The sequence below is a fragment of the Rousettus aegyptiacus genome, unplaced genomic scaffold (assembly GCF_014176215.1).
Source record: "Rousettus aegyptiacus isolate mRouAeg1 unplaced genomic scaffold, mRouAeg1.p scaffold_m13_p_1, whole genome shotgun sequence".
Taxonomy (NCBI): Eukaryota; Metazoa; Chordata; class Mammalia; order Chiroptera; family Pteropodidae; genus Rousettus; species Rousettus aegyptiacus.
The window spans coordinates 54,089,682-54,116,617 of NW_023416284.1; the positions used below are offsets into that span (position 1 = coordinate 54,089,682).

General features: G+C 31.3%; 1 protein-coding gene and 1 pseudogene across 4 annotated transcripts in view; one reads left to right on the forward strand and one right to left on the reverse strand.

Moving 5' to 3' along the window:
• Positions 1-376: 376 nt before the first annotated feature.
• ADGRL4 (adhesion G protein-coupled receptor L4) overlaps positions 377-26,936 on the reverse strand; it is a 103,226-nt gene continuing 76,666 nt past the window's right edge. For 2 of the 4 annotated variants that reach the window (XM_016151007.2, XM_016151006.2), the window contains 5 exons: positions 26,538-26,758; positions 26,342-26,408; positions 3,668-3,759; positions 2,156-2,324; positions 377-1,804 (listed from right to left, as the gene is read on the reverse strand). In XM_016151007.2, the coding sequence (XP_016006493.2) occupies positions 1,742-1,804; positions 2,156-2,324; positions 3,668-3,759; positions 26,342-26,408; positions 26,538-26,758 (612 nt within the window). In that variant the 3' untranslated portion in view covers positions 377-1,741. Of the gene's footprint in view, positions 1,805-2,155; positions 2,325-3,667; positions 3,760-23,340; positions 25,518-26,341; positions 26,409-26,537; positions 26,759-26,936 lie in introns of those variants that run through there. The other 2 variants (XM_016151008.2, XM_036235517.1) reach the window with 2 other exon arrangements.
• Positions 10,456-10,574, forward strand: LOC118605425 (annotated as a pseudogene).

The window sequence follows — 26,936 nt, forward strand, 5'->3', positions numbered from 1 at the left end:
TTATTACATTGGGCCTATCGGATAATCCAGGATAATTTTCCCATGTCAATGTCAGCCGATTAGCAACCTTAATTCTCCTCTCCATATAACTTAACAGAGTCATAGGTTCTGAAGATTAGGATGTGGGCATTTTGAAGGACCATTATTTTACCTATCACACTTAATTTTGTATACATTGATTAAACAGGTTACTTTTCAATATCACATTCCTGTAACACTCTCCGATAATGACAATGACAATAATAGGTCATAAGCTTACCATACGAGATCAAAAAATATAATGAAAAGTTATTTTCATGAACTCTCTAAAAATGTATAAGACGTATTGGCAAGTAACTCATCTTTCTTGAGAAAACAACTCAGCAAAGCAGCAGGATTTATTTAGATAACATTTTACTTGTTAGGGCGAGATTTGACAGACTTCAACAGCTAGAGAAATTAATTTAAAATCACAGCATTTAGTGTTTTGGCATACTTTTACAGGTAGGTGAAGAACAATGACATATTTTTGAAAACTAGTCACTGCTTCTACATTTTAATGAGAAGATTTGAGAACAGATAGAAGCCATACATTTAAGCAGATATGCTTTAATAGGTGGTGGAAAACTGTCAGAAGATAGATCCACTGTGAAAGTTTATACAGTTCCTACTGATTTCCTTGTTATAAATAACACTTTTAAAGGTGTACTTTTCTGAACAGAAAAAAAACCCCAGCAATTCACTTTATGAATACTTTCATATTTACAATGCCCTTTTAAAAATAGTACATTAAAAGGGAATATTGCAATGCAAACTACAATATTTCTAAAATTAAAAAAATAAAGAACTCAGATATACTAGTCTAATGAGATATAATATTTTCCAATACACTGAAAGGTTATAGAATAGAATTTTTCATCTTTATTTACAGGCATGCACAGCATTTACAAGCATGAACAATATGATATTTTGACACATTTATGTATTACTGATTAAGCATTTGAAGTCACAATCTGTGGAATAATTATAGAAATACCATATACCTTATTCTAATGTTAACCTAAAAGTAACAGAAATGTTTTTTTTCTTATGAAGTTTCCTGGCTTATGGAATATTAGAAAAGAAAATGGATATAGCAAACAGAGGTCCAAGCTATTACAGTAGAAATTTATGTTCAGAACAATTCATAATATTGTAAGATATGTTTATTCAATTATTTATTTTAGCTCTATACTTTCTCATCTAGTTTATAGAAAGAACAAGTTTACTCAAAATACATCCCATTGTTATAACAGCCATTCCCTTTTAACTGTTTTATATTCTGCCCCTTCATTCTCTTATGTTCCACTTTCTGTAACAGAGCTCATTACCAAGGTGATAGGGGCCTAGTTTTAAAGGAGACATCAGTCACAAAATATCAAGCCAATGGTTTCCTTCAGGACATTCATATATTTCTAGTGTTAGAAAGAAAATCTTTCCTTAGGCACAGTGATATCACTCCTGAGAAACCAATTACTTTCCAAAGAGCTGCAATACTATTTTTGACATAGCTAAGTCATGTAGGGAAGAATACTATAGCTAAATAGTACATAATTTTATCTCTTATTATATATAGTTCCTATACTTTAAAAAGAAAAACCAATTTAAAATATTCGATTTCTGGTAATTCATAATTTGTTCCTGTCATTTTTATACATTGGCCATCCACAGCTTGGCTTTTTAAAATTTTCATGTAGCAATAATTATCCACAGTTCCTTCTGTTTATCTTAAACATCCGAAACAACAAGGGACATTTTTGAATAATCTATAATATTCTTCTTGGATCTAAAAAAGGAAGGGAGAAATGTTAAATATAATTGCAACAATCCACCAAATTATTTTCAAATGACATTAAATTGTTACATTTGTTTTTCTAAATTATTAATGTTTCTGATTATTTGGGAGAATATGCTCAAATGAATATAAACTACATTCCTATTTCTAATAGTAAGTTTTTTAAAAGCATATTTTCCTTAGACTACCTAGGTGTTCTGATTTTTTTTTATACTAAAATGTACTCCATTTAGGCAATAAAGGCATGAGTCATAAATCTATGAGAATAAGAATTTTTAACACTTTCATAATTGATGCTACATAAGTATACTATAGAGTTGACCAAAATCACAAACTGCTTACCTTTCTAGATAAAACACACAGGAATAAGAAAATAAACATTCCTTGGAAGGCGTTGCTGATGGTGAAGAGGTAAGCTGTCACCACTGATGCTTGTACAACATGGAGCACTCCAAAGATCCAGGTGGTGCCAAGAAGGAACAGGAGAGCGAGGGCTCCTCTGGCACAAGACCTAGAACATATTTGAAATGTTCTAATTAAAGTTACATATACTCAACACATCCACAAATTCCTCAGATTAGGTGAGAAATGAGTTTTTTGGTATAACTAAGAAATCTTTTGACAAGATCAATAACAATTTTGAAACTGACAAACTGTTTCAGTTACATGGGACAGCTTTTAGGGTATGCTGCTGCACTGTGGCAGGGATGTGCTTCCAAAATCAAGGCGGCATTATTAAATTATAGTACTTTTCAAGGAATTTCCTTAATCTTAAAATACTTTTATCCAGTGTACTGTATGTAGTATATATGCTTTGATTTCAAATCTAATGTTGCAGTAATTCCCGAGGGTAGGACACGTATCTGTTAGGAAATATTTTCTTTAAGAAATCTTGAAAAGTATACTATGAGACCTGGGGTCAGCATATGTGCTTGACATCAAAGGAAATTTCTGTTTTTCTTTCAGGTTTAGTAGAGAAGAACGTGAAATATAAAAACTAGATTTTTTTTGTTTGTTTTTGCGATACCTTATCCTCAAAATAAATATATTTTGGAATGTCAATTTCTTAAAAATTAAAAAATAATACATGTGTATACTCACTCATATATTTTCAACTTATTGACTTTTGGTATAACAACATTCAATGCTGCTTACTGTGAACACTGTCTTAAAAATGAGGCTACTAATGATTATTTTCTCATTTATTCTTAGTCGCAGCATTCTTTACTGCAGAAGATGTTTTAACAATGTACCTCAGAAAATGAGTCATTTTTAACTTTATTAAAACCAGCACACTACATGAATCTATGAATAGTGAGGAGTTAAAAAAAGTAATCAGTCAAACATTTGCTAAATCCTAACTATAAATCTTGGGCAAGGTATTGAAACTACAGGAGTGTTCCCAAGCACTCAAATGCCAGTTGTGTCTAATGTTCCCTATAGTACACTTGAGATTTTCCTGAATAAACTATTTTCACAGTCTCAATAAATCAGTTTTAAAGAGAGGAGGATGAAGAAAAACAAATCATGGCAGCATGCAAACTAGGAAACAGTGACAAAACTTTGAAAAATGTTTTGCAAAAGAAAATCACAAAGGGCTCCTTTTGCTTAAAATGGTCATCATCTTTTCTTTCAAAGAAGAGTGTGTTTAAAAAGATTGTTTTACTTACCACTTGATCTATGGTGGTTATAGACTTATTAAACATATTACATTCTATATAACAATAAGTATTTTAAGTATGGAAGAGGAAAGAGTGAAAAATCATTTAAAAAAATAGCCCTTCCAAAACTTATTTGTACTTTGTTACTAAAGATTTTCATTACTAAAGAAAGTAGACTTAAAAAAACATTTACCTTATGTTCTCATAGCAACTAACTTCTGGTTTCAACCCTGCAGTATGACGAAAAACTTTGTATATGATAAGTCCAAAAGCCAAGAGATTAACCTGAGAAAATAAATTAATTTCAAAGAAGAGAGTGTTCTTATAGTAAATAAGATCCATATAAAAGAAATAAACAAATAGCAAAATTTTTAAATAAACAGAAACCAGACCATTATGGTATTTTTATGTCTATTATAAGGTATAATTCTCTGGTAAACTTAGGAAAACAAATCTGTGGTTGATCTTTAAAATATCACGGAAAATTGTTAATACAAATGGTAGTACATTTTGCTAGGTTGTATTAAGCAACCTGTTCAAGAAACTTCTTCAGATGCTATGGTCACATCTATAGATTGATGAGTATCAACTGCAAATACTATGGTTAATATACATATTAAGATAAATTTTGATTTGAAAAACTTTATGAACACTTGAGAAATCAAATTTTTGTTCATTAAACTGTGTGTCATTTCTCTGAGGACAAGTGTTAGTGATAATTTAAACTGCAAAAGGGAAATTGAAAGAGAATTAGAAAACTCAACAAAATATCCTCAATTTTCCATTGCTAGAAAATGTTTGAACATATATTCTTTTGTATGGTTCATCTAGCTATCTCCTCTAATATTTATATTGAGATTTCCTTTCCCTAGATTTTACTTCAGAAACTTTCAAAATATTTATCAATAAAATAACTGTTTGAAGAAATATATATTTTATTGATAAACATTTATTATTCTATTATTCATATTTTCTAATATGGGCTAAGGAGAATACACAGAATTTATACCCTTTTTAAAGCGATTGCATTATGCAAAGTTTCCTCTCTTTCCTTTTCGAAAACCTGTAAGTCGTATTTGTAGTGTCAGAAGACTAACTGAGGAAAATAGTTTAAATAAAAATCTCTTTAATATGAGCACACTAATAATTCAAAATATTAAATATTATAGAAATAACTTCTAAATTTATCCTTTATTGAATATATTTTATTAATCCAAACAAATTTTTCAAAAGCTATTTTGTAATAATAGCAAGGGGCAATATTTTAATTTTCATCTAATTCTTACTTTAGTATTTCAAAAGCTGATAGTTATAGCAAAATTCTGTTTTTTTTTTTTTCTATATTCTAGGGAGTTTTATATAGCTTCTCAAAATGAAGTTTAAAAATTACTATTATAAAAAACAGTACAAAATAATGGGTCAGATAATGTCATATTTTCACTTGTCCACGGAGAGGTCCTTGAGAGAAAAATCTTAGAAGAATAAGGATCTAGTCTCTTCTTCCTGCTTCCAAAAATTTATTACTTCTAATTATATGATTAATTAATTTTAATTACAATCATGCTTCAATACAAAGAAAAGACTTGAGCAATTGCAGAGGGGTGATAAAGTATATTTAAATTAATTTAGTTGACAGTTTCACCTTATTGTATGTTCAAATAACTGAAATAATAATTTAATATTTAATTTTATAAATGTTCTTTACTGCTTATGAAAAAGAGATGTGTAGTATTTTTCTAGGTTTCTATAGGTGTAGCTTCTTTAAATACATTTGGAAACTATAGTTGTATTTAATTTTATAAATATATCCATATTTTTAAATAATAAAAAGTATTAAAAAATTTGGTTAGTATAAATAGTACATGCATAACAATATTGATTTTAAAATCTTCAAAGAATTTTTATGAGGCTTTTATATTGAACTTGTTATCTCAACAAAGGAAGCATTATAAGATAGAAAAACTTTAAATGATAAAAAAAATTTCTCTAATGCATAATTTTTCCATATAAATAATTTATAATATTTATTAAATTAAGTTTCTTCAACTTCTGTTTTTGATCAAACAGATTTGGCAAATAGTTGCTCATACTCCTGTGGTTTCTTTAAGTGCGTATACATTTGGATATGCTCTTCTACATCATATGCTAAATAGGTGAGAAAAAAAATGGAACATTCCCTAGGGGTGATCCAGTTCTAGAAAGCACATTTCTTTTTTTCTGTACAAAAGGGAAAATGTTTCCATAGTTATAAAAAGCAGGTGCTGCTAGACTAGTAGGAGACTAATTTTTATTCCATAAACTTGTATTTTCCCAATTGTAAAAGACAACAGATTAAAACATTTTTATCAAAAGTTGTTTTCATTTTACAAAATGAAAACAATCACAAATGCAGTGATTGTGTTATCTACATTCATGGATAATAATACAAATATATGGACTTTTTCGAAAGTTACTTTGATATTTAATAAAGGAAATAGTACAGAGGAATAGCTAAATGATATCCTCTTAAACAGTAAACACATTCTAGATTACACACAAGAAAAGTGAACAACTATGTGATTTTGGTGAGAACTGAAGCAAATAATAAAATATGTAGTTTTTTTATTTGCATGTATTATAAATGTTTAATAAAGAATTTATTAAATGTCTGGTATAGTGGTGTGTGCTGGTACATATTAATGAACATAACAGACAGGTCCTTTATTCTCATAAACGTATTAAGAAAATATATAAACAAATATTCATCCAAATACTTATAAATCTACAAAATGTGAAATATGCCTTTACTCACAAATTTAGATTGTTAGGAGAGACAAAGTGGGTATGGATTAGAATGAAGTTTCGGGAAGTATCTCTTAAGATATAGCATTTAAACCAGAACCTGATGCATTATAATGCACTAGCAGATCAATAATGAGGGGAGAAAGGCATTCCGTAAAGTAAACTGTTGTAGAAAAAAGCCGTGAGGCTTGAGGGAGTTTAGAATGTGCTATGGCTTTAAAGAATTATAATAGTGGCTGAGGTATAGTACACAAAGGGAAGGGTAGCATGAGGGGAGGTGGGTGAGGTAGAAAATGATGAATAATATTTAGATTTTATCTTAAATGCAAGGTTTTTATTTATTCTTTCACTCAGAATCACTTATGTACTCTAGGTCTTTTCCTCAAGGAACTTGCAATTCAATGGAGGAGATGACCAGTCAACAGGGAAGTATAACACTATTCAATAAGTGACATGCAGCTTGCATAATAAAGTAAAAGAACATAGGATGATACCCTAACATGTGGTTTCTAAGCCAGTCTTGAAGGACCAGTAGAGCCAAAGAAGGGCAACTCAGAGAAAATAAGTGATCATTTCGGATCTGGCATTAGATTTACTTATATATACTCATTTCCCAGGTGATCAGACACACTGACTGAAAATACTACCTTTAGGTCTTGTCTGACCTCTCTACTTGGAAGTCTGATTGGAAAAGCCTCATAACTGGTCTCTTCTCTTCCAGCCTTGCCTTCCTAAGTCTATTATCATTACACAGACAGATTGATGCCTTTAAAATGTAAGTCAGACCATTTCTTTATTCAGAACCCTTCAATGGCTGGCTTTCCCCCTGAGTTAAACCTGAAAATTGCACAATGGCCTCTAAGGTCTGAAATGGTATGCCTCTTCCCTCAAGTCCTGCTTCGTCCTCTGATCACTTTACTCCATCACATTGGATTCTCTGTCCTTCCTCCAACACAGCAAGCATGCCTTAGGGTGGTTGTATTTGCTGGGCCCTCAGATATTCTCATAGCTCATTTCTTCACCACCTCTTCTTAAATGCTGCTGATCTACATACTGTCTCCCAGTTCACTTTTATGAAAATCTTAAACCCCAATGATAAATCAGATCTGAAATAAATTCTGTGGAAATGTAGAAAATGATGGTATTCTTTACTATGTTCGGGCAATATGGATTCTGTATGCCAACATGTTCTTCCCTAGCTTTTGTCACTAGAAAACTGACAAAGATTCTCCCTAACCAAACTTCAGTCAGGTTCCTCTCAGCATTCTTCTCATCTAGGACTTGACCTTAGGCTTCAGTGCCCATCCTTGCAGAGTCCAGTTTTAGCAAGAATCCTGCTAGGTAAGCTTAAAGAGGATTCTCCCACTCTTGACATCTGATCCCTTTCAATATCTAATAAAATTAATCATTTGGCCTTGGTATCTGATCACTATGGCCTGCCTTTCAGTCAGAATCTTGTTAAAGTAAGAATTCAATTCTGATGTCACCTCTTAGTAAATTTCCTCCACCAACTCCCCCACCCCCAAAACACAACCAGTTCCTTGGCTGTAATTCCCAGATGTCTTTATTGTATTCAGAGTTGAACCAAACTTCTCTCCCCTATTGTGATTGTCTTGACACCTATCACGGTAGTCCAAAATAAAGTCTTTCTTATCATTTTAATAAGTGTCAGAATAATTTTTTCTTCAAAACTCAGAGCCAAATCCAACATCATGTTATAATATTCAGCATTTGAGGTAAATGGAAAAACCTACATTTGTTTCTTTTACACTGCCTGAACTAGTTTAAATTTCTTTCTTAATGGAGTGAAAAACTGTAAATAAGAATAAGTATCATTTAAATGCACACGACTTTATTTACTTAGAGGTGGAAATTAAGTTGAAGCTCTGCATTTTACATGGTATAGAAAAGTATCTTTTGAGAGAAAATGTTTAATAAAATAAATATGAACAGTCTGAGATGGGAGAAACAAAAGCTCAAAACAAAATTATATAGAATTAAAAAGGATTTCTAATAATAAGAAATAGTTTACAGTTATTTCAGAAGTAATGACTTTGAGGATAGAGATAGAAATATATGTATTTTAGGTTAAATAGGATGATTCTATTAGCATTGTACTTACAGGCAATGACTACGTCAGTGATAACAGACTTGAACATATGAGTACTTTTTTAAGAAAATCATTATTATATTAACCTTAAAAAAATGATGCCTTTAAAATGATTCACACCTTTGCTTATTAGTGTTTACGTAGACGTGCTGATTTTACTAGCTGTGTTTCCTTATTATTTATCTATAAGTGTTAAAGCCATAAAAGTACAAAGGATAATTAATGACTTGCAATGAACAAGTATTCATTATCATTTTTGTCTCAATTAAAAAAAAAAACAGTTCTAGCTTGTCAACTAGGAATCCATAATACTTTTCTAGGAATAAATAAGACAAGGACATTAGATGGCAAACAAAAGAACTCTGAAATTCATAGCTGCACTTTAGAATACAGAAGATAATGAAAATAGCTGTGAAAAAAAATTTCAAAGTCATGAAAACTTAACCCTTGAGAAAAAGTAATATTTTAAATTTAAAATCATTCCCCTTGCTTCATCTTAAGAGAGATTTATCTGTACAGAGATCTGTTTCTTAACTTCATTGATATATGCAGTTACTTCAAAGTTTGGCACACACGTTCTGATGTTTGACAGAGTGTGATAAAAATTTTTAAGTGCCTTACTTTTTTTAAACAAGAAATTTAAATAGATGAGCTGGTGAGAGAGCAGCAGCTACTTCTAAAAGATTTAGACCTACAGGTATATTCAACCCAAGGGCTTCACATTCAGACTTCAAAATGAAGCATCCTAATCAGTCATTTTTCCTTTCTTAGTCTTTTTCTCAATAATTGATGAAGCCATCTATATGCTGATGTCAGATCTCTCCAAAAAAAAAAAAAAAAAAATGTAAAAAATTTCTCTTACAGCATTTTTAGACCTAAGCTTTAATTTTTCATATATACCAAATGGAATTTGGTTCATTTAAGAATGTGTCATAGTCACAACTGTGTCCTTTCAAATAATTTTATTACCTTTAAATTAACTGGCCTAGGACACAATGACTTCTGCCATGGACAAAGGGTGGGTTTCTTCTGGCCTACGGAGAGGCCCCCCAAAATCAACTCATTCTTAATACCTAGACTCCTGCAGAGATAGCTAAGTGATTTTTAATTTAAGCTTTAAAATGGTAAGTATGATCTATTAATTTTTAAAAAATTGTCCACTAGCTAGATTAGAATCAAGTAGTTGGAGTTTTGTCTTCTGATTTTCTTTTTTTTTTTATTACTTCTTAGTTGAAATCAACCCTTTAAATGCCTTAATTATAATGCTAATCCCATAGCATAAAAGTATGTGGTAAGCAGAATAATGTCCCTCTTCCAAAAAAATGCCCACACCCTAATATTTGGAAACTGCGAATATTGCAAAAGAAATTTTGCTGATAAAATTAGGATTCTAAACTTTAAGATAAGGCCCTTATCCTAGGTTACCCTATTTGGCCCAATATAAACATGTGTGCTCTTAAAGACAAAAGAGGAAGGCAAAAAATGCAGCAGAAGAGAGGGCAGGACAGATGAGGCAGAGTGGAGGTCAGAATTGAAGACAAAGGGCCAGGAGATATGGGAGGCCTCTACAAATTGAGTTTGACCACTGACCAACAGTCAGCAAGGAAATCAACTTTGTGAAACTGAATTTGGCCAACAACCTGAATAAGCATGGAAATAAATTCTCCTGCAGAGCCTCCAGAATGGCTGATGCCTTGATTTAGACCAATGAGACTCTAAGCAGAGGAACCAGCTGAGCTATGCTGCACGCAGACTCCTGAGCTAATAGATTTGTGTTGTTTAAGCCACTAAGTTTGTACTAATTTATGACAGCAATAGAAAATTAATAGGGCTTTACATCTATCTATCTATCATCCATCTATCATCTATCTATGTATCTATCATCTATCTATCTATCTATCTATCTATCTATCTATCTATCTATCTATCTATCATCTAGCTATCTAATTTATATATCCCTCTATTATCTATCATCTATCTATATCATATGATATATATGGTATATATATATATAATAATACTCTATAAATATAGTGTTTCATATTTTTTAAATAAAAATTTAAAATCTAGTTTAAAATAAATACTAATTTGTCTACATCCATACTATGCTGAACATGACCAATCTTGTCCGATCTTGGAAGCTAAGCAGGGTCTGGGCTGGTTAGTACTTGGATGGGAGACCACTTAGGAAGACTAGGTGCTGTAGGCATAAATATAAATTAAATAAATAAGTAAATACATAAATACATACATACATGCTAATTTATCAACTCATATTTATTATTGATGTTCTAGATATTTGGTGAGTAGTCAATTATATAGAAACTTATTTATTATTTGTAGATTCTGCTTCTATGTTTATTCAAAAGACCAAGACAAATTATAAGTAGTAAAGGACTTTCTATTCAGGAAGTCATAAATGCAGTTTATGTACCTGTTTCAAGTAGTTGTCACATTTTCTTCTCTACAATATCTAACTTTATAGTTCCTTTTATAGGGTTGCCAGATTAGTAAATAAAAATACAGGATGCCAGTTAAATATGAATTTCAGATATAAGACAAAAAATCTTAATATGAATATGTCCATACAATATTTAGGACATGCTTATATGTAAAAACAATTTATCTAAAACTCAAATTTACTGGACAACCTGTGTTTTGCATGGCAACTGTTAACTTTATAATTTTCAAATTATTCTCACATCTGATTCTTTTTATAATCTGAGGACATTGACTTCTTAGTAGAAAACTCCAAGTACATCACCCTCTCAACATAGGCTGATCTATATTTGAAATGAGATCTCAAAGGAAGAGGGAGAAATTTTCAGATATTGCAACTGGAACCTGAACATGTGTGTATGTGCTGAGCCTGATAAAATGCCCTACAAGTTTATAGCAAATGAAAGCACATGTCTAAGGCTTGGCTTGGCAGAATTCTGCTGCCTTGGGAGCCCCTTGGCGCGTATGGCGAAGCTGTGTCAGGAAGCATTGGTTGGGCTGACACTTGCTAAAAAAACTTTTGCTAATAAAGTAATAAGTAGAAATAAAATTTTCAAAGCTTATATGTGAAATTGCATTAGTATCAATTTAGTAGAAACTGACAGAAATGATAATGCTGTAGTGTTTGTTGACTTACTGTCGGAACTGTAGAGTAAAATGACTTTTTCCCTTACATCTACATGGCACTGCTAGGAAACATTTCTCTCCTAACATCACAAGCCTCATCTTGTTTAACATTCCCTGGGTTTAGTATTTAGAAGCCTAGGAATATCTCCAGAGCTAAGAGATACTTCTCTGCTGAGGTTAACACACGGTTCAGGAGGGAGTAGACCAAAGAGAAATGGAAGTGCAGTCTACAATTATATGAAAAATATATAATAAGATTAATCTGAAATATATTGAAACATCTGAAACAATCTGAAATATAATAAAATATAACAATATATTTAAATAGGTTCTAAATATCATAAGAGGAGACAGCCTTCATAGATTACTCTGGTATATTAACAGTATTCATGATACTTCACTAATCTTTTGAAGTTTATACTTTGGAAGACAACGATACTCTCCAACCAGGTGTTGACTGCTGGGGTATAGAACTGGATGGATAGCTGTTTTGTAAAATTGCATTTTTCATGTAATAAATAACAATTATAACATTGAGACTAAAGTCAATCATTAAAAAACCCACTATTTATTGTTTTGTGTCAGACACTATTCCAAGTCTTTTCTATTTATTAATTCACTTAACCCTCACACCAAGTTTAAAGGGTGTTTGTGTTCTTAATATTATCATTATCATTACATTTATTTTACATTTATGGCAACAGAAGTATAGAGAGGTCAAATTACTTGCCCAAGGTGACACAGTTAGGAAGTAGCTAAGCTAAGATTCACACCATAGTAGACAGGTTCTAGAGTTTATGCTCCTAAGAACTTTACAAGACTACCAAACTATAGATGAAGGACCAGTAAATAAAAGTTAATTGATATCTAAAATTTTAATAATCTAATTGTTTAGTAGACATTTATTTATGTTAACTGCTACTAGTTAATTCATTTTTGAAATGGTTAAGAGTAGAAGAGTAAAATATTAATGAGTTGTAATAAAGATCACTATTTGGCATTAATGTTCACTGAACTTAGGATACCAGGGGTGAAGTTCTCGTTAACACTGAATGCAATTTAGTGTGTTATGCCTGCGATCCCCAATAGAGAGAGCTGTCCTCACTGTTCTCTGTGGTCAAAGGATCTAAAAAGTTGGTAATTCTTCCTGTACTGGTGAACAATAGAGCTTTCTATTCCTTAAGGTTCAAATGTGGTTACCGGGTTCATGTTAGTGGTCTCCCAGGTACTTTGCCAAAATAACATACCGGGGCACAGGAAGAACATATTAGAATTAGTGCTGATATTTTTCTAAGGAAAACATTAAGGATAACCACTTAAAATACCAATTACACTGGTGCGCTCACTTTCAACATGTCAAATAGTCACGTGTACGATATGAGTCATTTGGAGAGATAAACGATTGTTCCTAAAAGTAGAGAAGTTTATCCCTTTTGTTGTCTTTTAGTCTACTGCAACATATTGTATGTGTGCCTGGTAGGTGGATTTCAGATCACATTATGTGGTTTTAGTAAAATGACTTTAATAAAATAAAAAAATAACATCCAAGATCCCCTAAGTGCACTCTGGGTTGAAATTAATGCTGATAAGAATACACAAATAAGAAAAATCACAGAACTGACATTTCCCTACTCCTAGAAAAATTATTTGCTAGCCAAAGTGCAAGTCAATGCAAGTCGGCCAGGTTAAAATCCATGAAGACCTAATCAGATTTAATAGAATGTTACGTAAAAATACAAACTATTAAGGGGACTATTTGAAGTATGCATTTAGAGTCACAGTTTTCAGTTGTATTTAAAATCATACACCCTCAAGTAAACATATGAATTTTCTTAAGTCAATAATACATGTTTAGAAGTTTCTTTTAATGTTTTCTACTTAATCATGAGAGTTTTAAAAAGTCATGAACAATTAGAGAAAAGCTCTGTTTTTCATGATGAAGTAAATTAACTGAAATAATACACGGAAAGTAACATGACAAGAACTTAAATGCATTCTCTTTATAAATTTAAATATACATTTTTTTCAGTAATACTGTTGGAAAGTAAAATTAGAAAGCATCGCAGAAGATTTGAAGAAATGAGTTTTAGAACAGAGTAGTCAGTGTGATTATTTACTACATATTCATAGTAAAGTACAAATTTCATGGTTTTTTTTTGTGAGCTTTTGGCTCTGATAACCATCAAAACCAAGTATTAAAGTAAACTGAACTTAGATCTTTACATTTCAGTTATATAAGCAATATTTCATTGAAAAATGAAACCAATATTTTAATGAGTATTATATTGAAGCTATTTAAATATTGTTCCTTCACCTTCAATCTTTTAAAATATCTTTTAAAGTACATTTATAATATACATCGTATATGTAATAGATAATATAATATGCATAAAATATTAGAGTAGTAAATGTATATAATTTTTTAAGATTAAAACATACATTTATTGAGGTACATACATTTTACTGATTAATTTTTTAGTCAAAATGGAAGACCATTGCCTTATATGATTTGACAGTTTCAAAAAAGCAAGAGAAATAGATTCTGGAGCCACACTTCATGAAGGCAAATTCTAGCTCTGACACTTACTAACTAGACAATTTATTTAATTCCTTGTATTTCACTTTCCTTGTCTATAAAACATAGATAATATTAATACTGATCTCATAGGGTTGTTGTGTATATTAAATTATGTAATTAATGTAAAGTACTTAGAATAGTGTTCAACATATAAGATCTCAACAAACATAAATTATTATCACTGTTATTACATTCACATGAAAAAATGTTCTCCCAAATTGTCTCAAATATTGAAATGCCCAATAATAAATCTAACATACATCTAGTCAGCAAATGATAAGCATTATTTTGTGTTATGGTCCCACTGAACCTGTAAACAGCAGCTTAAAATGTTAGAACTTATATTTGTCGGTCTTTATTTTGGGCGATATGTCTTCAGTATAAAATAGAAGATCTTTTTCCACTTTCAGGACTTTTCTCTAAAATAATATAATCAAAATATCTTATAAGTAGATATAATTTGGCAATAAGTCAAGCATTTATCATTCGCATAAAACGCTTCTCATTGTTGTAGAAATTCCTCTAGGGTAGAATTGAAATTTTCAGGTAAAAAAATCTGGTTACCTTCAAAAATTTTGTAGAAAAGGAAGGAGTAACTACAATTTAAAAGGCAATCCGTAGATAAAATTACTGCATACCTAAGTATAAGAAACATTTTAAATAAGTTCAGTATGATATTATGAAATGTTTTATGGGAGAGGGTAGTTATTTTTTCTTATATCACTCTAGTGTAGTATAGGGGTCAGCAAACTTTTTTTAGTTAGATAGTAAATAGTTTAGGTTATGAGGGCTGTATGGTCTCTATCACAACTACTGAACTCTGCCTTACAGTCAAATAGCTTTAGATAATATGCAAACAAGTGAATGTGACTATATCACAATACAATTTTATTTAAAAAATACAGGCTATAGCCATTGCTGACTCCTGGTCTAGAATTCAAGATCCTTAAAAGTAAGGACTTTTTTCTATTTTATTTAATGATGTATCCCAAGGCCTAAAACGATATCCGTCATATAAAAAATATTCAATAAACATTTGTTGAATGAATAAAAGAATAAAGAACAGTATACCCAAATCCAAGGTATCTTTAATGGCCTATGTAAAAGAGCATTCAACCATTAATTTGATTTAAAAAATTAAAATATATATATTTGTTGTCTCACCTCTTCGCATATCTCCTGAGGTAATAGCTCAATAATTACACTCTTTTATTATGGCTAAAATCCTATTCCAATATATAATCATCTAAGGCATTAAAAATATTTACACTTCAAAATTTTAACATGTTTCCATTAGTAATATTTTAATAGCTGTTTCCTCTGCCCACCCCATCCTCCAGTGTTCGAAGGAATAATTTATTGGTCTCTAAAACAGAATCAAAAGGTAGAAAAAACTAAGAAATTTATAAACATGAAGGTTAAAGTGACCTCTGTGGGTGTAAGTAAATTTGATGGGCTCATTTTTATAGCTGGTTTTTACTGTAGATGGTTATAAACCATAGAAAGATACCAGTAAAGGAACAAAGGTGAAGGAGAAAAACTATGTGTGCAGAGTATTTACAATTGTTCAATTTAATGTAATAATGAAACCGAGTGATAAAATCTCCTTTATTAAGATATTAGCAAGGAAAAGTGCTTCTTGTATATACATGCTATACAAAATGAGGACAGAGATTATTAAGAACAAATGAATTTTATACAAACTAATAGAAATCATTTGACTTACTCAGAACCTAGGATAGAACTTGCAAAATGAATTTAAAGATGTATCTAAAGTTATCAGCAATTTAAAAGGCAAAAATTCAAAAAAAGAGATATAAGATCATACCCCAAATTATTAAAAATTTTCCTTTTTGGACTTTTAAAGGATGCTTTTATTAATTGAATTTTCATTTCTTTTTGTAATAGTAGCTTTGTATATAGAGTTAGCTTCCTTATCTTCATGTACATATTAGAAATCCAATGTGTAGAAAGAATGCCTGGTGTGGTATTTTTACCAACCATATTTTGAAAACCTCTGCCATTATTTGGCCAGGACTTCATTTTATTGTTAAACATAAAATACCAGTGTTAAAATTCCTAGTGAAAGCATACCACAAATAAATATAGCAATCATTACTAAGGAGAAAAGAAATACATTTAAAGTAATAGGCTATCATTAATGCTTCACATGTTATTTTTTTGTGTGAAGTCTTCTCAAAATAATCTCATTTCCATGATGATGATTTCTTTCTTTAATTTCTTTTGGGGGAAAGCAATTGACATTTTTTTACTACTATACTTGGTGCATCATTTATTTATTCATCCAAAAATATTACTTGAGTTATTACTACATGGTAAACCTAAGGACACTATAGTGAGAGAAATTTCGTAAAGTTTTACTCTCATAGTGCTTATAGTCTCCTAGAGAAGACAGATATGAATCAGTTTTTAATCAATTGTTCACATTAATACATGTGTCATTTGAAATTTAGGAAAGTATTCAAAGAGAAAAAAGAGGGCTTCTATGAAGGCATATAACAAAAATATAAAATAGATTCAAGCCAGGGAGTACTTTCCTCAAGAAGTATTGTTTGAATTATTTGAAAGACAAACAAGATTTAAATGGATAAAGGTATGCCAGAGGGAGGCAATAGAGAGTGTTTCAGTGCAGAGGTGCTGAGATGGGAAGGTACCTAGACTCTCTCAAAACCTGTATAGCAGCCAATGTGATTAAAACAAAAGCCAGTCGGAGGGTCATATGTAAGGAGGCTAAGCGTCTGTCAGTGGCCAGAACATGCTGTGCCTCTTAGGTAGAGTATCCACTTTATGCCTGTTTGCCAGGGCCAGTGTTTTTCATGTCTGTTGCTGAGTGTTCTGTTCAGGTTATTGCTTACCTGAATTTTTTATTTGTTAGCATCTTAAGACAAACTCAGATAGGTTTGTGTTACTGTGTGAGAATCATGTGTGCAGTGACCATTCTTACTTTCACATGTACTTGAATATGGAAGATAATTTGCAATAGTCCACCTTTCCTTCCAGACCTTATCCAAATATGCTGTAAGCACCACTTTGCATTCCATTATGCTCAGGCATGAGTGGTTAGGAACAGTTACCTCCTCCATGTATCAGGGAGTAGTAGAACAAAGATTCTAAATGCCTGTCATTGTCGGGAACATGGCTCTCTATTTCAAATAATGTTTACCTTGTAGAAAAGAATTGCTTTGAAAATAGATAGTTGAATAGAGATGTTTTATAGGCTCATCAATATAATAAAACTAATTTGAAGTATTTTTTATCATCTACTTTAACTTTCAAAAACTCCAAATTTTTATAACTTTCTCAAAAAGTCCAAAGTTTTACAGAAAATAAACTGTCAGTCTTATCATAGGCTTTGTTTGAGATTTTAGACTTGACCCCAAGAGCAATGTAAAGCCAAGAAAGATGTAAACGGGGGAAAAGAAATGTTCATATTTGCTTTTCCAAAATATTACCTTATTTACTAATAGGTTATCTTAGAGTTGTCTATTTACACATCACCTTGATATACTTTTTGAGAGCATGGTTTCTCTATTAATCTTAGTTCCTAGCACAGCCTTATTTGGGGCTTTAATACTTGATAAAGTTTTGACATATTCTGAAATATTCAAAATATTGTATCTATTTTTCTCTAGGCTTCTTCTTTTCATATTACTTGTACTTTTATTTTGGTTTAATACTACCTATATCGATATGGTAATATTAATTAAAGAAAATCATAGAATTTTTCAAAGAATCCAAAAGAATATATATATATATATATATTTTTTTTTTTCCTAAAGAAAATAGAACTGCTAATTAGAAATATAAGATTAAGGACAATTTAAATAGATGCTACTTTTAACTCATCTTTTAGCTTTTTCTCCATGAAAGAAAATGAAATATGAGCACATGATAAATATTAATTAAAAGACAGTAAATATCCAGACTATCTGTATTCCATATATAGACCTATAATCTAATGTAACCTCGATTTCGGGTAGGATATTTTGGTTAGTTGTTGGTTGGATATTCATGGCAAGTGTTTAGATAAAGTAATACAAAATAGGGGAAGAAATATTTACAGTAGATAAGATCTCTTTAATTTCCAACAAGATGGAAAGTAACTTATTTTGACATCTTCACTAAGTAAAATAAAGAATGAAAGTTTATAAATAATGTTCAGAAGATGTGCAGTTGCTAGGTCTCTCACAACTTATCCTGAAACCATTTTGGAACTCGGGAGTTAAGAACAAGTTTTCCGTGGATCTAAAAAATATCTACTTCCTTCAATCTTGTTTATATGGAAAGATGAAAGGATAGATAGTAGTGAAACAGCACAAAATGTGAATTCAAAATGCATGAGCTTACCTCTACCTCTCAGTAGCTGGATGATTCTGAGTAAATTGCTTAAGCTTTCTAAGTCTTAGTTTTCACTTATTTGAAATACAAAGTGGTGGTTCTTCTCAAAATTAGGTGTGAATTAAGCTCTAGGACTAAAGGCTGTGCCCTAACACTGAACAACTTGGGCTCTCTTTTTGATCAGATACCATCAGGAGGTATACTTTTTTCATCAGAAGGAATTTTAAATGTTTCTTTTGTGGGAAGCTCTGAAACTAGACATGACAACATTTTCATATGAGAAACAGATATCAAGACAGAGACACACAGAGAGTCCTTTTCCTCAGAATGAGTAATTTGTATTTTGCAGAGAATACTGAAGAGTACAGAGAGACATGATAAATACTTCTAGGGAAGATTAAATATTTTCATATGTATAGAACAAGAGCTTTGCAAATGCTAATAAAGAATGAATCAAAGAGGGGCTCACTCTTCTTGCAGATCTGCTTGGACAAGGACACTGTGTTATGCTAGAGGATGATCAGAACATATACTGTGCTCTCGGTTAAGTTTGAGGATTTTATGAATTCTTAGTGAGTAGAAGCTTGAAGGTCTTATCTGTTAGTTACATAACAATGTACATAACTTGTTTGAGTGTAACCAGTTCTCAACTAATTGGTACATTGCTTTAAAAAGCTGTAAGTAGCAGAACCCCAACTGGTATATACAAATTCATAAGTCAAGATTATAGTCACTAGATCTAGTGAAAATCTAGTAAAATATATCTCTTAGTAAATGCTATTACTATTTTTATTTTAATGTATTGCTGAAGTTTTTGAGGATTAACTTAGATGTTAAAAGGGTTTTATAGAGATTAAAAGACTATACAAATGTAAAGTGAAGAACAATTCTAACGACTATCTAATGAACATCCATAGTGCTTCCCTTTCATCATGCAGCATCCATCACTGTAAAGCCGTATTTATAAAGAAATATCAGTGATGAACTTCACCTTGGTCAGCTATTTCTAATTGGGCTTGAGAAACTCAAGGGATTTTTTTCTCATTTTTTTTTTGACCTCTAATTTCTATGAAGTTATTCAATTTTTATGAAATTTTCTAGTATGAGTCCCAAGGAGATTATTTGTGAATATATTTTCAGTAAGAATATGACTTCTATGTATGGGAAATTTAAAACTACAAATGTATTATTTATATTGTTTTTTAATTCCACTTTTTAAAATTCCTGCTACCTATTGTTTCAAGAAAGTCAGGATAATATGAAAAAAAAAAAGCAGCTAAATATTACAGGCACTGAAATGCTTATTAATTCATAATATGGAGAAAAGTTTAGAATATTAAAGTACCTCAAATATATAATCTGATGTAGCCTGGATTTTAGGTAGGATACTTAGGTCACTAAAATACGTATCTAAGAAATATGATAACATTAAATTAAAACATGTAATTAAAATATTGATGCTGTTATCCACAACATTTAAAATTTACAATGAGTAGTCTTTTTAATATAGCTTCAATGGGATTATCTAAAAGACATTTCCCAAACCATGATTTTAATTCTTTTTAAAATAGTTTTGCTATTTAAAGAAAGCTACCAAAAGAACTTCTACATAAGAGACTTAATATTCATGTCTAAACTACTGGTTCCCAATAAAAAGAATTGGGGATATCATTCCCAATGGAACATTTAGTTGTGCTTGGAGGCATTTTATATTGTCATATATAGGTGTTGGTGGTGTTGGTGGTGGTAGTGTTACTGGCACTGATCAGTAGAAGTCAGAGATGCTGTTAAACTCCCCCTGTAATGGGGACAGCCGCCACAACCAAGATTAGGTCCAAGGTGTTAATGATGCCACTGGCTGCAGAACCCTGGCCTATCCTAATCCTTTCTTTGGGTTTATATATATCCCAATTTTGCCATTTAGACACCACAGTAAATAGTAATCTCTAGTGTTGGCAAAAATGGCAGAAAGAGGACATTCTCATGTATTGTTGGTGGAAGTATCAGTTGAAGTTAATGTTTTGGAGGCAATTTGTAAATTTAATAATTTACCTCTACTTGCATTTCTACTATTAAGAAGCACTTCTTAACAATTTTATATAATGGATATATATAACTATAGTAGAACAAGGATTCTTTATGCAGTATTATGTGTAATAAGAAAATATTGAAAACAAATTAAATGTTTATCAATAAGTAGTGGTTAAATAAATTAGAGCATACTCATAATAGGCAAAGATAAAAAATGGTAGAATTCTATATTCTAACATTAGAGGAAAGAAGAATATGATACATTGCAGGTTATAAATAATCAGATATTTTGAATTTGTAATCAACATTTTTTCTTAAAGTTATATAAATTTACATATGTGTGTATGTGTGTGGAAATAGCAAATATCTGGAAGGATCAGAGTAAATATTAACAAAATGAGTAGTTTAGTCATGAGAATATGAATATGGGATAAAATAGTCATATTTTACTTTACAAGTCTTGTAATATTTGCATTTCATTCAAGCTTGAAAAATATGTAAAATTAAAAAATATAATAAGACTACATCATATAATAATAAATATATAGATAGACATGGTCCATCTTATAGGGGTTATATGAGAAATTAATTTTTAAGTAACTTTTGATAGGTATTTCTTGGTGAAAGGAGTTTAAGAGGTTTTAGACATAGAATAATTAGAGGAGGTCACTACAAAAAATTGAGCAGCGTTCTGGGCAAACCTGAAAAGAAGTGGGTAAATCAGCATTATAGAAACGCTCAATTATGAGAGTTATAATTTAAATTTGAATGAAAACTTTTTTTTTAAAGAAAATGCCTTATTTGGACATAGTTTAATTAGTATTTGCCTCAATCAAGGAAATTTTATTTAATACTTAACATGTCTATGCAAAAACTTTAATTTCTACTTAAAAGTTATTTTCACAAGCCCTTTTTTATATTTGTGTACTTGAATCTAATCACTTGCACGGTTTTAGTTGAAAGAATTCAGCATTAAAGATTAAAAATATTGAAGAAAGAAGTAAATTATGGAAATTATCTTTAGTTTGCAGCTTGCTTGACGAAGATTTAGAAGTCTCTTTCTTGTATAACATTCTAATAAAGTTCAATCTTGTATAACATTCTTATACAATTCAATCTTTCAAAAGCATGGGTAGGTCTTTTCATGTATAGCTACGATCTTAACATTATAAATGTAGTGATTCATAGATAGAATCAGTGGGGTCACTAGTTCATACTTCAGAATTCTGAGTGATCCTTAATATTAATGAGTCAACACCTGAGGAGGTACTTTCATTTGATTAATACAGGAAATGTTGCTGCTCAAATATCTTAACAGTTATCACAGTAGATTAAAAGCCTGAATATTCCTTTGAAACAACATAACTAGGGGTAGAAAAAACCATCAATGCTGAACAAATTCAGTTCTTATACATTTACATATTGCCTTAAAGGCATTTTACATTATAATCCCAAACCAGACATGCCTCAGAGTTCTATTCATAAAACTAAGCAAATACCATTTATAGGACCTAGTTCTTACTCAATAGAAGATTAGTTATAAATTTGGAAAGGTTTTCATCAAGTTGTGTATTAATTAATGATAAGATTTTAGGCAGCAGAATTTTGCACAAGGCAGTAGGATTATTGAGTGCCAAGGACCAAGAAAATATTTCAAGGGACACCAAGCATTCTAACAGGGATAAAGTTGTTGGAGGAGTTGTTTTGTGGAGATATGCAGTGTGAAACAGGACTGAAAATAGGCAAGATTCAGCTAGATTACTGAGAATTTTATATATCAGCCTATGGTATTTGGACTATGGGCAAAGGAGCTAGAGGCACTGGAATTAAGAAGGTAGGCCATAGATTCAATTTCATGAATGTGAAAATTAAGGCATAGAATGATCACACAGCTTGCCCAACAACTAGGTTAGGTATCTACTGGCTGCTGGGCAAGCTGTGTAATCACTCTATGCCTTAATTTCTCCAACTTTAAAATAAAATAAGTAATATACACACGTACACTGTCATTCTGAGTTGTTTGAACAATCAGATTGAATGTGTTAACACATGGTGAATGTTTAGGTTAATGCCAGGAATATACTGAGACTTAACATTAACATTCTTATTATTCTTATTATTCTTATTACTAGTTCCCATTATCTGAGCTGAGTTTATTATGGATAGATTAAAATGAAATGGAAGAGAATGGCCACAGAAAAATCGGTTAGAAGACAATGGCAAACGAGGCAAGGTAAAATGAAAAGGTGGGTGTTGGATTAAGACAGTTATGAGTTCTAATGTCAATATTATTTATAGACCTAGAGCCTTGGGCCAATCACTTAACATTTTGAATCAAATACTATTTTCTATTGACTATAAAATAGGATAATAACATCAGTGATTTAAGTTGGGTATTAAAGTATTAGCTGTGTGTGTTTCAAAAGCAGTAGCTGCTCAATAAATCGAAATTAAAAAAATTCATATTATTGTTATTAATACTAGAATCTTAATAAAGGATAACAAAGGTTTGACTATGAAAGTAGAGAAGAAATAGATGTTTATGGACGTAAAAATTTGATAAATAATTAATGACATCTATACTAGGGAGTGATGAATGTATTAAAAATGATTCTTGATTATTTTTAGTAACACAGATGATGATAATTTTGTTATTTTTGGTATTGCCTCATTTACAATGGTGACTATACCTTTTGTTCTCCTTTAAAGGGAATCTGGCAAGCTGACAGGGTGGTAGCTTGGTCCACTTAAGTCCACACTGAGAATCTATTGCATGTGAAGTTGAACCTGCTTCTTGCTCCACCCACAAATAAGTTCCTTTATCTCAATGAAGACTTGCTGAATAATTGTCATAGCCCATATTGATCTCTCCCACATCTCATCAGTATCAGTTACATTTTATTATATATTGTTCTTTGTCATTTGTTTTGTTTGCTTTCTCTTTAATACTATAGTGGGTATGAGACAATTTTTTTATTTCCTTTATTCTCCCATCATACCCACACCATCTAATTACCATTGTAAACTTTATATGGCATGGCATCCTTACCTACCAGAGTATCCCCAAACATAGGAAAATGATTTTCAATTCAGTAGATCTGTGTAGATTTGTGTACAGGTGGCATGGTTGGTTCTAGGATACTGTCCCTTCATTGACAAAGCTCAGCTCCTCTCCTATTGGGGCCTAGAAGTGTCTGATCACCTCTTAGTAATGGAGGAAGCTTCATGAAATCACTTTGGTTTAGTTTGGTTCTTATTACTGCTAGTAATCTTGGCTTATGTCACAACTGCCACTTAGATAGTATATGTGATTTTCTTGATGTTTATAATATTTCCTTTCCATCTTGGCCCCTTCTATTCCATAGAGAAGGGCAGCCATATCATCATTTAGCCTCACCTCTACTCAATGCACTTTCTTAGTTGTGTATAACTTGGCCTGCCAACCTTCCGGGCAGCCCAACAACTTCTTCCACTTCTCTAACTTTTTTGTGCTTTTAGAATAACTAAAGTCTTTGAGTGTTTCCCCATCATATTATTTGTAAGCATGCTATTTAATAATCTTTTCCTTCTCTGCTGTCAAGGATACTCTAGTAGACATGCAGCTTGCAAGAAATGAAAAACAAAAGCAGTTCTAGTCTCTATGTTCATATTTGGCCCAATGTCAAGGGACATATGCCAAGCTCTCATAAAAATGTGCTCATCATAAAAATTCCACAGTTACACTAGCATTCAATGTAGAATCAGGGCAATAGTTTTTACTCTTACTATTTCTGATTCCATTCTCTACAAGCCTTTTGAGTTTATCTGTATAATTTATCTTGAGGAGAAAGATGAGATCCTACTTTTTTTTTTTTCTCGCTGGTAGGGAAGAGAAAAGTTTTTCATAGAGAATATTATACTTTCATAAAGGCCAAGGACATCTAACTCTGAGCCACTAGGCCCTGGGCCTCCCTCTTAGTCCTGTTACTAGGCTACAGGTTGTCCCACCGTCTCTTTGTAAGATCCATGTGAAATGTCAGGGCCAACTTGTTGGCAGCTCTTTTTATATGTTCAGTGCTCAATATTTCTTTTCCTTCATCTTTGAACTGGATACTATTTTGGGACAACAGAAAAGGATTCACCTCTAACACTGTGTCATACAGCTATATAGTAATAATAGTAGTAATAAAAATAAAATCATAATAATAGGCCAGCATTAGCACAGAAATCTAGGAATAATCTGAATAAATGAATTCATTTCAATTCAGTAATTATTTAAATAAGTTTCAAAGTTTTTAAATATTTTTAAAAAGATAAGCAATTTAGAGTAAAACTGAAGTGCCTCATATATTTCCTCAGTGGCCCGACCCTCTGGTTAAAAGTAATGATTATCATACTGAAACTGAGTGAAAGACAAATTGATTCATTAATTCCATACTAGGTCAGTGTGACACTGTTCACTTAGGCTTCTAGGAAAGCTTGCAAGACTCATTTTTATATAAACACATCTAAAGTCTGTGGATCTTACTATAAGACAGTCTAATGTTATCTTTTCCCTTACATAAGCAAAAGTAAAAAAAGAAATCAGGGAACACTTTCTCTTTCTTACTTTAGATAAATAGGCTCCTATTTTTCCTGTTTTCGGTATAATTTCTAGGCTACTACTTTTGATCTAAGCTGTAAGAGTCACATATCTATAGAACTTCATTTGTATGAAACAATATCAGAGATGATCCACTCTCAGAGAGGGGTTCAGTAAAATTAAAATATGTAGAAAGTTTCCACACAAAATACTCATATCAGGGTAACAGATGAAAATATATAAATGGGACGCTACTCAGTGTGTATTGCCATGAAGTTTGAAAATTCTAAAATTTTAGTAGACTAACTCTGAAATTGTTTTAGCTATGATCTAGCCAATTTTTAATATTACCATATTCATTGTGAAAATTATAAACAATTTTCTGCAATGATGAAAACATAGAGTCTCTGAATGCATTTTACTTCACCACATTATTAAAAAGTAGACCTCGATGCAAATTCTCTGCTTCACATTTCAAGTCTTTCTCCACTTAGCAGCTTCCTCGCAACCATAAAAAATACATAGGAAGAGTGAGAGAAAAAATAATTTTAACAAAAGATAGCTGGCTTATGGTCACCAAAATACTGTCAGAACTCCTCCAAGGACAATCCATTCCATTCTAGAACCTTGTCAAAACTCCCAGATTCAGTGACAGACTTATAATCAAAATAGATTTGAAAACTCGGTCTTAGGAAATGCTCCTGAGACATATGAAAATGTCTGTATTTACAATGGAACATCTAAAACCTGCCAAATTTATAGGTTTGAAACCACTTCCAATAAGGATTAAAAGGCCCTCTTCTTAGCTGAAATAGGACTATCAATACAGAACTTGTCTGCTCAAGAGAAATTGTGGGTTCTGTCTCAGACGTTGCAATTTAGTATAAAAACACTTTCATGATAACCAGGTTCACAGGGTGACAAAACTACAAAGATGACAGTTTAATCTTCAAAGATCTCTGATCATTGATAAACTATCAAATAAGAAAAACATCTGAAATGTCAGATTATCAGCTGGTTGGAACACTCTCAGTATTGAACTGTGCTGAGATACTACTGATAAATAAAATTTTTTCCTATATGTTATGCAGAAACATATTCTCCTTCAGGAGGGGTAAATGAATTGGAATAGCTTTGAATTTAAGATGCATATATTTTTTCTCAATAGTGACACAACATATTTAAATGTTAATAAATGATATACTGTAAAGTGCTCAAAATAATTTTTTTTCCCTCAGAGTGATGTCTGATTGCTGAGAATTTTAAGCAGCCTTTAATGATCAGTTTCTTGAATTCTAACAACAATTTTAAATATACGTACAAGAATGATTAGACATGCTGGTCCTATAAAACTCCAAATAAAGTTGTTTTCTGTGCTAAGCCAACATCTGAAAAGTAAATAATAGATAAACATCTATAAATGTGTTTGTATGTACTTCAACAAAGCAAAATTTACAGTGATATACAAAGTATATTCAGAATTGCATTTTAAATACTTTAAGATAATTTTAACTTACACTTTGGTGGTGCCATAATATCTATAACCTAAGGATGCTGAAAATCCAACTACCACAGCTGGGCTGAGATAGCCAAAGATATAAAAATTCTTGTGCAAAAATCCCTTGTTGTAGATAACCCCTACAACAATAAGATAAAGGTGAATGCCTTCAATGCACATCCATGCAAAGGCAGCTAAAAAGAAGTAATGCAGCAGACCAGCAGTGATTGAACAGAAGAGCTAGAAATAAAAAAAAAAAAAAATCATAAGAAATGTTTGCTTTAACATTATCATAACATAAAATCTTGATTTTCTTTGTACATGATGCAACTTTATATAATGCTTGATCACATTAAAATATTTCTGTCATGTCAGTTTTTTAAAACTGATTTAAAAGAACTGTATTTCACCTATCCTG